General features: G+C 39.8%; 1 protein-coding gene across 1 annotated transcript in view; it reads right to left on the bottom strand.

Annotated features, from left to right (window-relative positions):
- Positions 1-968: 968 nt before the first annotated feature.
- GPD1 (glycerol-3-phosphate dehydrogenase 1) overlaps positions 969-16,602 on the bottom strand; it is a 34,270-nt gene continuing 18,636 nt past the window's right edge. The window contains exons 6-8 of the mRNA XM_063428587.1: positions 10,165-10,398; positions 7,744-7,850; positions 969-2,067 (exon numbers count right to left, since the gene is read on the bottom strand). Of these exons, the coding sequence (XP_063284657.1) occupies positions 1,971-2,067; positions 7,744-7,850; positions 10,165-10,398 (438 nt within the window). The 3' untranslated portion in view covers positions 969-1,970. The remainder of the gene's footprint in view (positions 2,068-7,743; positions 7,851-10,164; positions 10,399-16,602) is intronic.

The following is a 16,602-nucleotide window of genomic DNA, read 5'->3' as shown; positions in this document are numbered from 1 at the left end:
ACTAGGTTTTACTCTGTCACTGCAGCAGAAGCGCCTCTAATGGTGATCTGGATGATAGCCACTAGAAGGCGTGTTAAACCCTGCAATGTACACATTACAGGTTCTACAACACTGCAGTTTTTACATTGCGGGGTTAACATGACAGCACCACTGCTCCCAGACTGGCGCTGTCTGCAGTAAAGACTACAATGACTTTAGTGGTCCTTTAAGTGTGAATTGTCAGGAATTGAATGCCAAATTCAAAATTAAGACCAAAGTAGCTGAACTGGAAAACTTCCCCGAGTCAGCTACGTCTAGCAAGTCGGCTATTTTGGCCTACAATTTGGAATTAACTTTGCATTCACAACAACTAACTCTTTAGCAAATAACCCTGTAGATAATTTACACAACTGGAAACACTATCACAACAAAAACAAACAGCTTGAAAAGTTAGACACCTTACAGAGATTCACCCAGCATTGCTGCTCAATCCAGATCTTCTTTTTTTTTTTTTTAAGAATTTAGTGACCGTCAATTTATCAGTGGACGGTGCTAGATGAGCAAATGATTGGACTGGTATTCTACCAAGTCTCCTCAATTAACTAGTTTATTTAATTGAGCTCACTCATATATCTGTAGTGTGAAATACATCTAGCTTTATACTCCTGACCTGTCTTAATATCCTATATTATATTACTATATATTTTTACGAATAAAGTATTGCCTTTAATTTAGTAGAAACCAATCAATTGTATTATTTTGGATCCAAGTCTATTTATTTTCTCTATTTTTTGCACAAGTGTTACCAAATAGATGGTGTCTGGGAGGCATCTAGTAATCTTCACTAATAAACCATAAACACATTTTTGTTTGTTTGTTTTTTGTTTTTTTGACAATTCCTTGGTTAGGGGTTAGCATCAGTCAAAGAGGCTGCAAAACATGTTCTAATTAATATTTCTCAGCCCTATATATAAACACAAATACAATAATTCACATTAGGGGCATTTTTATTATTTATATATAAATACATGTTTTTGTTTACAAGAATGCTTTTTCATTATAAAATGTATGGTTTCGTGACTTACACTACTGAGGTGATTTTATTTTTTTCTCTGCTAAGTTTAAAACAAAACCTTTGGTATATCCCACTGGAACAAGGATAGCTCATACAATGACGTTGTGACGTTGTAAGATACAGCAGAAACAGAAATACATCTATCCACCAAGGAGGAACAATTATCTTTTAGACTGAATTTGTGGATAGTGCCTTTCCTGACTCAAATGGCCATCGAAATACTCCACAAACCTCATTCTTAATACTAATTCACTACTTCTATCAGACGACAAGGTGCAGAAGGCCTCTAAGGGGAGTGCCCCCTGCCCTTTGTGTGGAGAGGACAGAGGTTATAACTCCATAATAAAATAAAAAACATATCTTATCAGAAAGAAAGTATAATCTCTCTTAAAACAAATACCGTAATGAGGGGTTAAAGTATATCGCTCCACACAGCAGTCTGTCCTGCTAAGACAACTCTGGCAAAGGTTACTGGGTTAAAGCACTATATATATATCTAATCTTTGCAATTAAAATTGGTGTTTATTACAATCATGTTTTGACATCTAACATACACATATTGCCATATGCATGTTTATTTATCTATATACTGTGATAAAATGTGTTAAAATAGCTGCATGTGAACCCAACACCTGAATATTGTTTGCAAAACAAGATACAATCTATCTTTGAGACACTATGCAGGGACTAACAAATGCCACAAATGGTGGGACCAAGTGGATATAAACATTGTTTCTTTCTTGAACTGTACATCCACATGCAATTCTTCCAGTACCGCATTTTATAGATTGTTTGCAAATGGTCTGCATACATTCTAAAAACTGTAAAATATAGTAGAAATGGTAGATTTCCTCTAGTTCAATGTTAAAAAAATTTTTTTAAAGGACCAGAATACGGTTGACGGTTGGCTGTCTGTTTAGATGTGCTCTGGGTGATTCTGAAGACATGTGATAAACTCTGTGACTGGCTTTCCCTCATAGCATATCTGATATACCGCAGTGAAGAGTGGGAACCTGGAAGAGAAATAATAATAAAAAAAGAATAATGTTAACATAAATACAAAGATTTCATATTGTTTTTTTTTTTTTGAAGAATGCTTATTCGTGCATTTTGGCCTATGGCTTGTATTTTGGTTTCCAATTTGATGTTTAAAAGAATACTCCAAACACCATAACCAATGCATCGTGCTGTAGCAGTTATGGTACCATTCCCTAGCAGTTCGACTTCTTACATAGGATTTGCTGGGCACCACTTCCCACTTAATGGAAGCTGCTGCTTAGGGCCTTCAGCTCACCTCAACTAAGCCCTGGAGTGTAAGGCCTGCTCACTTGGCTGAAATCGCTGTCAGCCAATGAGCTATGTCCTGCACTGCCAGTCTTAGCTAAGAGCTGTGAGATTCTGGCTGAAATGAGTCAGGGATAGGATGCAAACCATTACTAAATTATATAAATTCTTATATTGGGGAGTTGGGGAGGGGGCAATGCTACTCCTGGCACCATAAACACTACATTTTGCTGTAGTGGTTATGGTGCTTGGAGTATCCCTTAAATAAATTCCCATATTATTGCAGTATTAAAGATTTGTAAAAAGAGCATCTCTAGCAAAGTTTTAAAGCAGGAACAATTTGCCGTTACATTCCATGGGTTTCCATGGTGATTGCTTCAATTAGAACCGAGCAGTGTAAATGATATTCCTGGCCTCTTCAAATTACGGCAATGAGGGATTCTTCACTATAATATAAAAGATAAACAGTTTGACATCTCTAAGTGAATGATTTAAAAATCATTCCCCCCTCGTTTACTGCTTAGCTACTACATTCACGGTTTGTGAAAGTGCAAGGTCTCCATTTAATAAATGTAAATTAATACACTCAATATGCACACAAGGTCATAAATACTGTACAGAAATGGTAGCTCTAGGGCAAAATGTATTGCTATCAGGGCGTCCATTAGGGATGTATTTTATTATATGAGATAAGCATATACCTTGTAATTGGAAAGCAATTTCCCATAGATTTACGCAAGAGAAATACAATTTAATTATAAGAGATAAGATTATCTCATGTAACTGAATCTACCCCACAACATGGAAAATAAGGGTCTGTTCAAAACCATGGCCTCAGTTAGCATCCAAACAAGGTGTATGTGCATTAATAGTAATTCAGAGACTCAACCAGTAAAGAATTGAAGGGTTACAACAACCAAAAAAAAAAAACGTGTTTTCCTAAAAGAGTAACCTGTACTAAGGTGCCGAACCCCAACCTTAAAAAAGAAACACTAAAACTCACCTCCATTCCATCACCTAGTCCTAGATTTCGCCTCAGACTGATGTCACACCCCCTTGACACGGGGGAATCAGGGAGGACGGGGTGGCATGAAGGGATGTCCGTGTCTCTAATGGCTGTCTGGCACCAGCATGCTGTGTGTGCTGGTGTCCGACAACAATTTTGCACAGAATTTACATTAGCTTACCCACTTCCGGCAGCTAGTGGTTAAGCTTTATACACTGCACATGCAGACTGCAGGCACCAGGATCACTTCAAAACATTGAAGTGGTCATGGAGATTGAAGTCGACCTTCAACATAGCTGGATCAGTCCGTTTTTAAATGTCAGATCCGCCAGATTTCCTAGTTCCTCTATATGCTGATGAGCAACACGTGACAAGTTCTGCCCTGTTATATGTTGTCTTCACATGTGTCCGGATAGACATCTTTGTAAGTCAAAAAATAATCCAAACGTTACAGCCTGGATTAGTTTATTGATTTTCCTCCCACATCCACCATGTAATCCTAGACACACATTATTTCTCTACGACAGTATTCATATGTTGCTGATTGGTTAACCATTTAATTTCCTACCTGTAGCATATAAATTCTACAAACAACAAACTTTTCTTATAACCAACATCTATTAATATGTAAAGCTGTTGTGTTTAAGAAAACTAACAGGGTTTTTTACTAAAATCAGAATTGTTGGGAATTCAAAGTGAATTTCCAATGTGATGCAAAAGTAGCTGAACTGGAAGCATAGCAGACTTAACAAATTCTCCATTCCAACAGCATGTGATTGCTACATACTACAGGACAGTACACGTCATGCCCATCTGGACGAAGATATGGTATCTGTACAGGAAAGCAAATTGGACGTGACAAGCCTTTATAGATGTATCAATATGGTAGCTACCAGATTTATATATACATAGAAACCAAAGAAAGTAATGGGATTTCTTCATTATTATTATTGCCATTTATATAGCGCCAACAGATTCCGTAGCGCTTTACAATATTATGAGATGGGGGATTTAACTATAAATAGGACAAATACAAAAAAAAAAACTTACAGGAACGATAGGTTGAAGACGACCCTGCTCATTGGAGCTTACAGTCTATGGTGTTAAACACCAAGATACTATTTTATCAAGAGCGCAATAAGGCAGATCCTCTAAATCAGGCTTCCCCAAACTCCGGCCCTCCAGATGTTGCTGAACTACAACTCCCATGATTCTATGAATGAAATAGATAGGCTGAGAATCATGGGAGTTGTAGTTCAGCAACATCTGGAGGGCCGGAGTTTGGCGAAGCCTGCTCTGAATCAAGCATCAAGGCTTCTATACTTACACAATGTCAATAGCATACATACAGACAGACTGACCTAAGACAGCACAGAGACACAGCCTGAAACAGCGCAGCTTGTCAGAATTTGTTTGAACACCACACGGTGACAGATCATGAGACAGATTCATTTATAACGATATATACCGGCAAAGGCAGACTCGGGCACAAAAATACTCTGAAGGGCAAAATAGCAGCAATATAAAGAGAGTCAGTTTGATAGATTTTACAGCATTGAATTAACACCCACAATAGCCTTAAGTCTTGTCTCAGAAAGTCATGTAGCAGTTCTTCCTGCTGTTACTAGATTTAGCACCAGTTGGCAGTGAGCAGTGCCTGTCTGGGAGGGAAGCGAGGGCACTGCTGAGGATGAAGGATGCCTGGTGACAGCTGCTAATTTAATAAGCCTCTAGGACGTTCTAATAATCGTGTTATTTAGTCAGTCTCGGTCAGGTTCTAATAATTGTGAGAGTTGTTCTGAAGTCACAGAAATAGCATACAGGTAGATAGACCTGTATTCTTCAATTATTGCTAAGTGGCCTAAGCTGAGTAAATTCAGGGAGCTATTAGAAATATGGTTTAACACATTACTCCTTCACAGTATAACTGATAAAATAAAGTCTACTGATGCGATGAAAAATGTTAAATTAAAGGTACAGTTGCTTATAACATTTTGCAAAAGAAACATGCAGCTAAAAGCCCAATTAAAGGGTTAATGCCGGCACCATGATCACTTCAATGGTTTGAAATGTTCATGGTGCCCGGAGTGTGTATGTGTAGCGTTTCGCAGTCACTCAACCTCTAGCTGCGTCATGGGGCATCATCAGTCAATAGATCAAACAAGATATCCAGGCTGGCAACCAGCAAGACCAGGTAAGAGGGCAAACTGTTGCAAATAATTTAAATTTTACCGCATTAGCAGGGAACGACGGCTGGGCACTCTCACAAGGATAAACGTTGCAGTGGTTTTGGTGGTTTGAGTAACCCTTTAATCAAACAGTTCAGTTTAGTTTACCATATGCTAGGGTTATTTTGTGCTGAAAATAACTTATATGTATAAAAATGTTATTAAAGCATTCAAGAGAGGTAATATTAAGCATTGCAGATAGATGCAGTGGACTACCACTTCCCTGACAAAACTTGCCACAAAGCTTGGCGAGCACCATGTTAGTTCACAGAAGCTGAAATAACAGACACAGTCTATCCCTGGCACTGCACACTAACAAATAATTATATAGCCAAGAGACAATGCATGGAATGGGTTATACCTGACTATCCACATTAAACCAATGACTGAATCCTTGACCTTATTTGAATCCCATTTAAATATGAAATCTCTCTATGTTCTGATAAAGCTGTTTAGGCATGTATGAAAGTAGTCCATGTAAAAAAGAATCTTGACAATGCCAACAGTGTAACAACAGATCTTACTGTGCTTATTCATTCTGAAATCACATGTTAACATTCCCGAGTCAGAAAACTGCTAATCCCTTTACATTACCGGTCAGACCGGTCACTGGGTCAGCAGTCAAGGGTTACAAGGGTTAGTGCTGCACTTGCACTGTACACAGTAATTCACGCTGCCGGCTTTTCTCTCCCTAACTGTATTGAGTTGCAGGAGCTGATATTTATTCCTGATGTCTGCTTTAACAAATGAACCATCTCTCTGCTTCCAGATATATAAGTATTATTATTGTTATTATTGGCATTTATACAGCGCCAACATATTCCGCGGCGCTGGACAAATGTGAACATACAGGTATATATATGTGTAATGCTTGCATCCATGTTTTGCTAGAGGTATAACAGACGTGTACAGGCTCAGAGAGAGCCATTAGGCATGCTCATTACTGGTATTCTCCTTCCTTACTACATAGAAGGCCGGCCACTATATACCTGCATCTGCTGACATGGAAACCCCATTTAGCAGCAAATAGAAGTAGGGTTGCCAGATCTACCATATTTACCTAGATATATAGAACTTCTTCATGCTGACGGTTAGCACCACAAACGTGCTGCACTATATGCATTATTCAGATTCAGGAAGGGGGGGGGGGAGGGGAGAAGAAGCCACATAATTTAATATCCCTTTCTCATTAATTAATTTGATCTGAATTCTACACACTTCCAGGGTAGCACTTTTCATGTCATGTACACCAGCATATATTCAGGGTTGTGGAATTTATATTGCCCGACGCAGGCAGTTCCAGGTGCCAGGCAGGAATATTTTTTTTTATTCTTTTAGCCCTGCCACGAGGCTAAGGGAAGGGTTGGTGCCGGGCAGGGAGTGCATCTCTGGCAGGAGGACAGGAGGACTGTCACACCCAGGACGCTGCAGCTCACTGGTGGTTTACAGGGAGGTGCCAGCCGCTCCTCACAATGCCTAGGACATGACATCATATCCTGGCGACCAACACGCTGTTAGTGGGCAGAGACAGCGTAGGACAAGCTGCACTAGCACTGAAAATCATCCATGGAAAAGTTCAGAGCTCAGCAAATAACCCCATCAATGTTCAGGGATATTGGCAGCGGGCCCAATCTTTTTAACTGACATTTTTTGTGCCCAGACACGTAGATTGGGCTACCAGTTCAGTCCCTTGGACAAGTATATAAAAAAAAAAAAAAAAAAAAAAAAACAACTCACCCCTGCTTAGGTATTTGTGCCCAACATGGTGGTTACGGCAACCTTAGATGGCGAGAGGAATATAGAGCTACTGTGTGTGAATGACTGGGTCATCTTGGGGGTAATAATGAGCAGACAGAGAGATAAATACATTGGATGACAAGTGCGGAGAAGCAGGGCTGGCTTTGTTTATATGAGAATAGATGGATGAATCAAGGAGAAATAGTGACTGCAAAAGAAGCAAGAGGGATAGCAGAATAATGGGGGAGCAGAGGGTAGGTGCTGACATAAATCTAAGTTTGAAATGGAACGTCTATTTTCTCGATCTAATATTATATCATATTTTTTTTTCTCCAATTTGTAACAAAATAACATCTTTTAGAATATACAGTATTGACACAAAGGTGAAATGCTGCTCATACTATGCAATATTAGGCAGTTTTAACAACACTTACTTCTCCACCATATTCTTGCCTTTGAGGATGTGATTTAGCTCCGCTGAAGTCTGTGGTCCCTGAAGTTTTTGTCCATTAAGCATTTCTTTCTCCAGCTGTTCTATGGACTAAAAGAAGAAGCGTTTACTTATACTTTCACAATGACAATATCCAAATTGCTAATCGCTAATCTGAATTATGGCAATTTGCAAGCTTAAAGGGACACTCTGTGCTGCTTGGGCTAGTGAGGAAACAATAGCTGTGATTAGCCAGGTATTTCATACCATCACATCACCCAGTGCTGCTTTGAATAGGTATTGCTAGAAGGAAGTGTGCAATTAGACACACTCTGCCTTAGAAACACCTTCAGGGCCAGCCTGTGAGTGACCAGGGACCTTTATTTAGTGTTAAACCATTTCAAAATGGTTTAACACTGAATGGAGGAACAGTGCTCTAAGACTCCAGGTACTATAACCAATTCCAAGAGATAAAATGGCTATGGTGCCTGCAGTGTCCCTTTAAGGCTTACACAGCCTTGCACTGAACTCACAGAGTTATTAATAACATGGATCATACAAAAAGCTATGAGAAAATAAAATCTTCACTTTGACATTGGACAATTCCTAGCATGTGATAAACCTTAGTATGAGGTATTATTGATTGACCAGACCCACACAGTATGGTGAACATCAGTATTTTAAACCGAGAGCTTCAACATTGTTTCAATGCAGTGAACACATTAAGGCTGTAAAGATTTTTACTACTTGAATAACGTGTCAACAAAGCAGGTCCAGCGGGATCTTCATGACTCGTGACCTAAGTTTACTTGACATCAAAAGGTGCTCACTGTACTTGGTCAAGTTTTGGCAAACTATATGTTTTACATGCTCTTGTTATCTGGTACGTGGTGCGTCAAGCCACCCCTCGAGACCAGTATCACTCAAGCAACATTCCATGATCACGATAACCTCATGAAAGGTTGTTTGGACCTACCTCAGCCTCGCTCAACAACCTAGAAATTATATTACTTCACATTACAGGCATCGCAAAACACATGCAAAACCTGGTAGGTTTAATAATAAAATAGGAAAAGTGCAAAAATATTTACTGCGAATACACGGCAAGTATTTGGGGGGAAACCGAACCCCTTAGGGTCCAATGACATTCTACTCTGTTATCACAATCTGGAAGCCCGTATAGAGCCTTCCAGAGCATTGAGGGCCTGGATTATTTACCGTCAGCCCAAGAAATACTAAATGATTTACATATTCCATGTCAGATAATGGTCTCTAAAACCAGACTGCAATGACACCCTAAACCAGAGGTGAACAACTCCCATGATGCTTTGCCAGCCTTAAGGCCAGGAGAGCATTGTGAGAATTTTAGTTCTACAAAAGATACGGTCTACCTTCTGACCATCCCTGGTCTAGATTGTCATTTGTCCTTATGGTGTCAGTATAACTGCATCTGTAGAATCTTATATATGAAATTGTGTTTGCATTTATGTAGTTATTTCCCATAATGCACTGGACAACACTAACAAGGCCAATGCATCTGCTATTTCAGAAATCTGTCTGGTTTATTAAAAGAATACTCTAGGCACCATAACCAAGTCATCTCATAAGTGGTTATGGTGCCTGAAGTCCCATGGTACCATTCTATGGTTCAATGCTAAACCATTTTAAAATTAATAGTTCTCTGCTGTCTGCAGACTGCTCTTCAGTTGGATGAAGTGGTTGTGGTTCCTAGAGTTTCCCTTCAAGGAGATCTTTACAAGTATGAAGGTGAATCAGAGAAAAGAATGCTCCTTTATTTTGTAAAGCTGCTTCAACTTTCACCTACATTCTACTCGATAACATGAAATGATTTCACAACATTGTAAATAATAATACCGTGCACAGACGTCCCCGGGGAAAAGACCCGAGTTTATTACATAACAAGATTAGAATAGCAAAGTTCATATCAAACCATATGTCATAAATCTGGGGTTATTTTAATTATGTGTATATAGAATGGGAACATGGTAATTATACGCTAATTAGTGAATTGGACTGTACTGAAAACCCAGTTGCAATATTTTGGCCAAAACAATTGATTTGGAAACATTCATTAAACTCAAACGCAGCGACAGCTCGACTTTTTTAGTATGAATTTAGCAATTTGATATTCAAGTCCACACATAGTGATGCATACAAATTGAAATATTATGTCTGCTCTCTAATCATGCCTGTATTTCATTTTCAGAATATATTCATGTTTGTGATTAATTCCCAAAGTGAATACCACTACAGAATAAAGTGATGCTTTGTAATGTACCACGGTAAGGTAAAGATGGAGCAATTTTGACAATAACGAAATCAAAATTAAAAATGCCATATTAAAAAATGGATCGCAAGCCTGACCCAATACATCAGAAGTAAATAAAATGAAATGAATCCTTACTTTTCCAGTCTTGGCAAAGGCTTCTCCAACTTTCCGGTTTCGGCCACCGTAGCAAGTAGTGATGAGGTCGGCTACACCGCAGCTCTCCAGAAACGTGGCGGATGTAACCGGCCCGGCACAAAACAGCTTGGTAAAGGCGATCATCTCCATTAAACCCAGGCGGATAACTGCGGCTTTTGTGTTATCGCCGAAACCGAGTCCGTCACAAAAGCCAGCTCCAACAGCAACGATGTTCTAAAAAAAAAAAAAACAATAATAATATGGTTAGTAGCTATTCTCCTAAGCCAAATTGTCCACTTACTAAGCAGTGAGCTGTTAAAAATCAATGTGCAAAATTTACAATAAAGTAAAGTTCTTGGGGAGAAAAAATACCATTTAGCTGATTTGGATATTTTTGAACACAATATACAGTGTTAGTAAAGCAGTAAAGAAACAGTACAGTTGCATCTGACGTGCATCGTTCCACTAGATTATACAACAAAGTAATGACATGGCATTATATCACTTTACTCTGTTATTCGAAATAAAATGGATCACAATGGAAGAAGTGATTCAAAGGAATATTATAGAACATACTTGAAGTGTGGAACTATTAAACAATCATTAAACAAAACATTAAATGGAAGCGCAACCGATTCTGTTACAGAGAGAGACTCGAATTAGAATTAGGCCATTATGTGACAAGACTCCCAGCATAACAATGCACAGTCATAAAATAATTCTTAATATTGTATAAAAAAGCAAAGGTGACTAAACCAAAAATAATAATAAAAAAGTGGAGAGGGAAGAGATCAGGTGTAAGGTGGGTGTGGATGGTTTGCGTGGGGGGCATGACTTAACGGGACAAGTAGCAGCACAAGGTGGGTAAATGCTCAAAAAGAAAACAAATTAACTGATTCACTTTTCACTACTATCAGTGATATTTTCAAAATGAATTGACTGGAACCCTCAAACCAGCCAATTAGATTTCCTCTTATTTGAGAGATGCTGGCCTGTCTATGGAGGAAGCCGGTGACCCCATCCGATGCCAATGGGTGAGGGGGGGAAGGGGGAGTGGAGGGGAGGGAAAGTGACAATTCCCTGATCCTCTATCACTGGAAATTCAGGCCCCATCCCACCACAATGGCTGCCCATTTGCTCTTTCCTGGCCAGTGGAGAGGTGTTAGGGGGGAACTAGAGACAAATTTCACTGTATTCTTATTATTTTAATACACCAACACACCAGTCAGGAAATGGGTTATTAACAATCTAGCAGCTGCTGTGTATTAAACAGTTCACTGGATGTGTCGCCATACTAAGAATGTGGCGTTAAGAGAGGACGTTACTTTGCACTGCCAAGGGGGTTTTCAACTATTTGTCCACTGTTCGCATGTGCTGCCCGGCAGCAAATAGTTCAGATTTCACGAAATTTGCCCTAAAAAAGCAGGTAAACCTATTCTGCAGATCGTCTAGTAGAAATCTGGTACTTGCTATAAATGTAAATTACTGATTTTAAACCAGACTACAGATTGTACTGAATGATCTGTACTCACTAGGTTGAAATAACTGAATTTTAACTGGATTTACCTTTAGTAAACATGAGAGTTGGAAATCCAATTGTAATTTGTTCCATTCAAATTTTAAATAGATTTTTCATTTTTTTTTAGGGTTTGTGTTCCTTTAATGAATAACGTGTCCTTCTCCACATACAGTAATAAACACAGGCCTGTTTATACCATCATGATAGTTTCCTTTAAGAGTCAACAGTAACTGTTTGTTTCTAATGCTCAGCCCACAGTATCTTGTGCATAATGAATGTGTTTTGCAGAATTCATTTGAAGCAAATCATCTGATGATACTTCTCTGTGAACGTAATTATTGCTTCATAATCACTTTGCAAACATAGCGAGGTACAGAAAGCACAATTTATGTGTGGCTTCCGGGACAATCAAATCTATTTTTACAGGCCTACATCAAATCCATTTAACCTGTGAAGCGAGTCACAAGCCTTAATTCAGTTAAATTTCTTTATAAATGCTTCAGAGGCTGCACAGCTGTGAATTTACTTCCTAAGCAGTGTTCAGATCTCTAACTGTATTGATTTTAGCAGAGAAGTCTAAGAAATAGAGCTTTAGTAATATTTTATTTTGCAGACTATCGGTTGGCCTTTGGGGTCATGAACGTAATTCAGATAGCCGCTCAGACAACATGTGGGGAGATTTATCAAGGCTAAACGGGTGCTATTTTGGGGGATATGTGCTAAATGTTGAGAGACAATCTGTAAGTTTCCACGGCGATTGCTCCTTGTTTACCACTTTGCCCCAGGATAGGGGAAATAACTTTATATAGCATATCAGGAACACAACCATGTATTCCTGACCCTATAGTGTAAAAAGCCACTATCTAGCCCCCTTTACCCCTCCTTGCCCGCCTAAATATAGTACATATATACTTTTGTTCAAGTCTGCAGCTGCTGCCTCTGCCCCTGATCTGCCTGTTTGGCTGACATCATCAGAAGTGATTATCTGAGCCAATCATAATACTTTCCCATAGGATTGGCTGAGACTGTCAAGGAGGCAGATCAGGGGCAGAGCCAGCACAAGCGAAACACAGCCCTGGCCAATCAGCATCTCCTCATAGAGATGAAATGAATCAATGAATCTCTATGAGGAAAGTTCAGTGTCTCCATGCAGAGGGAGGAGATACTGAATGGCAGGACTGCCCCAGGAAGCACCTCTAGCAGCCATCTGAGGAGTGGCCAGTGGAGGTATCCCTAGGCTGTAATGTAAACACTGCATTGTCTCTGTAAAGACAGCGTTTACTGCAAAAAGCCTGAAGGGAATGATTATACTCAGCAGAATAAATACAATAAGCTGTAGTTGTTCTGGTGACTATAGTGTCCATTTAAAACAGTTAAAATCAGAAACAAACAAACCCAGATGACTTTATCGATATTGATAGGTAGGTTGAGGTTTGCATGTGTTAACCTATCTGTCACGGTCTATCTTAGCTGCACAGTATAGCACCGTGGAATGGTCAGGAAGTGGAACCAATCTGTGAAACCACTATTTCACACAGAGCCCATACAAGCAAATGGGCAAAACTCAACATTTTATTATGCAATTGCAGATACTTCTAAGACTGTTGTGCATTTATCTTTATTACTATTATCATAAAACACATATCAGAATTTCATTGTAAACAACTTTTATTCACTACAAAACAAATATGCATCAAAATGATGTAGACTGTAACTCACATGATTCTCAGCCAGACACTTTGCTTACAACCCTAACCAACCAATCAGTGTACGTTAGGATGTTGGGTATAAGGCTGCACCTTAGGGAGCACCAGCTCGGTTGGTGCAATGTCCAGGAGACAGGTAGGAGGGGGTGCACAGAGCTCCCCCATCCCTACAGTTATTCTAGTGTAGCGTGGCAGCACACAATGTGGTTGAGGACCTATTTTTTCCAGTATTACCACTGGAACAGAATTACAAAATACCTAAATCCTGGACAGTTTGTGTGCTTTGAGGACTGCGTTCGGAATGACTTCTTTAAACTAATGTGAAGAGTCCCCATTTAAAACTGAGCCACTTTGAGTGACACTGTAATGATGCTATATTCTTACGGATGCAGTGACTATCATAGCGTCACACTAATGACACGTGACATTCTTAATGGAAACCCAGAGATCACATAGTATCTTCAGTCAATATGGGCTTTATTTACCAACCAGCCAAATGAAAACTGTATTGTAAATAGCATTACGAAACAGCTACATTGTCAATCTATTTATCTACACTAGCAATTCCATTATTTTATATTAAGGCTACCCCCTCCCCATCCCCATCCTTTTAGCACACTATTAGATTTATATACTAAAGTGAAAATTCAAAGTGAATTTATAATTTAAGGCCAAAGTATCTGCATTGGAAGGATAGCTGACTTAGAGGAGTTTTACATCTCTGCTACTATCACCTTGAATTTGAAATTCACTTTGAGTTAACAATTTAGAGAATAACCCTAGGTGTGAAATATTGTAACAACTTCCCCAGGGCTCATTTGCAACTCTAGGAATTCAAAACTGTCTTCCTAACACTATAGTGTCCTTCTGCCCCTGCAACAATTCCCCCGGTGAATAAAGTGTTAAAAAACTACCGGTACTTTTTTTTACCCTCCATCTCCTCCGACTTCCTGGTGATCCGGGAACCTAATGTACATGCGCGGCAAGCGTTTATTAGGGCTTCCACCTAGGAAAGCATTCCTTGGGGGATTTTAAGGGCACCGGATGTCCACACACTTTGCATGTCATTTCACAGAGTTAAACTCCATGTGAATCGAGGAAGCGCCTCTAGTGGCTTTTAATCCTAAAATGTAAACATTGCAGTTTCTCTGAAACAGCAATGTTTTTACATTGCAGGGTCAAAGGGACAGGGACACTGCACCCAGACCACTTTAATGAAATGAATTAAGTTGGGTGCCTATAGTGTCCCTTCAATGCCATCAGAGAATTAGTTAATTAGTTAACGCGTGCAGTATAAGTCTACAGACCAAGAGACCAATATAACTCCTAATCCTAAATACACCAAAAGGCTCACGCTTCCTGGTAACATACAAAGTGAAGAAAACTGAAGATTAACAAATTGGTTAAACATTGACTCAGTATCAAAGCATCTCAATGTCAACAATAGCTGGATCACTTCTACATACCCTGAGCCAAAAACAACACATCATTACTTTGCAGCTGAACTCTCATTAGGTCCAGGCACTGACTACTATGACACAAACGCAAGAATGGACTGCAACTCTTATCTGCCTGAACAAGATAGGGGTTTTAGTCGATAGTGGTGGAAATTACTAAAGCGTAGACTTGATGATACATATCAGCAAGCTGAAATATTGTCCTGTATAAAAACACAGACATTGATGACATTAAGTTTTCCAAAAGCTTCAACACAACGTATTATTTTGCAAGGAACAGCATTTACAAATGAAGGCCTTACTGGATAGAGCCAGTATGACCCTATCCTTAGATAAACCGCAGCAGCAGGACACCTTGAGTAACAATCATGATGAAACTGCAACAAAAGCAAGTTTGGTAATCTGAGAAGTCAGAATACACATTGTAAGCAGCGGAATGTCCTGAGTCCATTTGGCCCTGCTCCCCCTGCTCTCCCACTGTGCTGTGACTATGATTAGAGAACGAATGACGCTTGCAGGCAGAATTCTCAGCATCTATTGTCTGTGTGTTTCTCTCTGTCTCAAGGTGTGCCGGCAGCAGTCACTTATTGTTCTGGCCCACGTAAATAAATGGCACTAATAAAAAGGTGGCTATGGCTTAATGGCACACACAGTAAAAGGGATAATGAAATGACAAATGGCAACCTGTAACTCCAGTGTACTGGCTTAACAGGATTGTAAAATAGACAAGTCAGGGGTCACAGAGACACGTGTTGTTTGCCGGTGACCTGACACATGGAATATAGGTATGTCCTACGCTACTAGCCAGGTCTATTGCAAGCCTGGAGGGTGCATTAATGAATAAATTAATAAATGAAGAGCACTGAGCCTTAGTCATATCTGGATTGCTTGAAAAAGACACTTAGTCTAAACGTTGCTGATAAAAGGTGATTAATAGAGAGATATCACTCAAAAGTGTACATAGATAGATTAGACAGACAGAAAGAAGTATGTCAATTACATGTACATTTGTATTGAATACAGTTTTTTTTTTCAAGTCCACTGCAGTGGTTATGGTGCTAGAGGTACCCTTGTGCTATCTACCAGTTTGGGGGAGCAGTGTGCCTCTTACCTGGGTCCCACCTAAACCTCTGCTAATTCCTGGTTACATGCATCTGGGTTCTGCAGAGCTGATGCTGGAAGCTGATCCCTCTATACATTCATTGGTTGAGAGCAATGCTATTTTTAATACAGATTTTGAAAGTGGTCATGGTGCTTGGAGTAAGCCTTTAAGTAATGCTTTCCAAGGAAGTAGGTATATGTTAAAAAAACCCAAAAAAACGGGGGCGTGGTCTGAACGCTGAAGCGGATGGTCGCACGGCACTAGTGCTCCGCTCTGAGATTAGCCCGACGAGCGACTAAACACAGCGAACACAGCAACGGAACGGCTACAAACTGCACCATTTACCCCGAGATCATGGCACAGCAGAAGGGTAAGAAAAACCCCGACAAGTCAGGCTTCTTCACAGCCCGTTCAGCCCCAAACAAAGCCCTGAGCCAGCATGAGGCTGACCAAGATGGCGGAGACGACACCCTCCCCCTACAGCATTCACCCGACTCAGGGAATCTCCCAGTCACCCAGGACATACTGAAAGCATGCCTGGATGAAATGTCTGACAAGCTGCTGAACAACATCCAAGCATCAGTCAAAGCGCTCAGCAAAGATATCCAGGAACTGGGTGAAAGGACAACGATCTGGCGGACCACGTCCAAGCCC

Source organism: Pelobates fuscus, chromosome 1, assembly GCF_036172605.1.
Source record: "Pelobates fuscus isolate aPelFus1 chromosome 1, aPelFus1.pri, whole genome shotgun sequence".
Lineage (NCBI taxonomy): Eukaryota > Metazoa > Chordata > Amphibia > Anura > Pelobatidae > Pelobates > Pelobates fuscus.
Note: the sequence above shows the minus strand (reverse complement) of the source record. Positions and strands in the feature narration are given on the sequence as shown.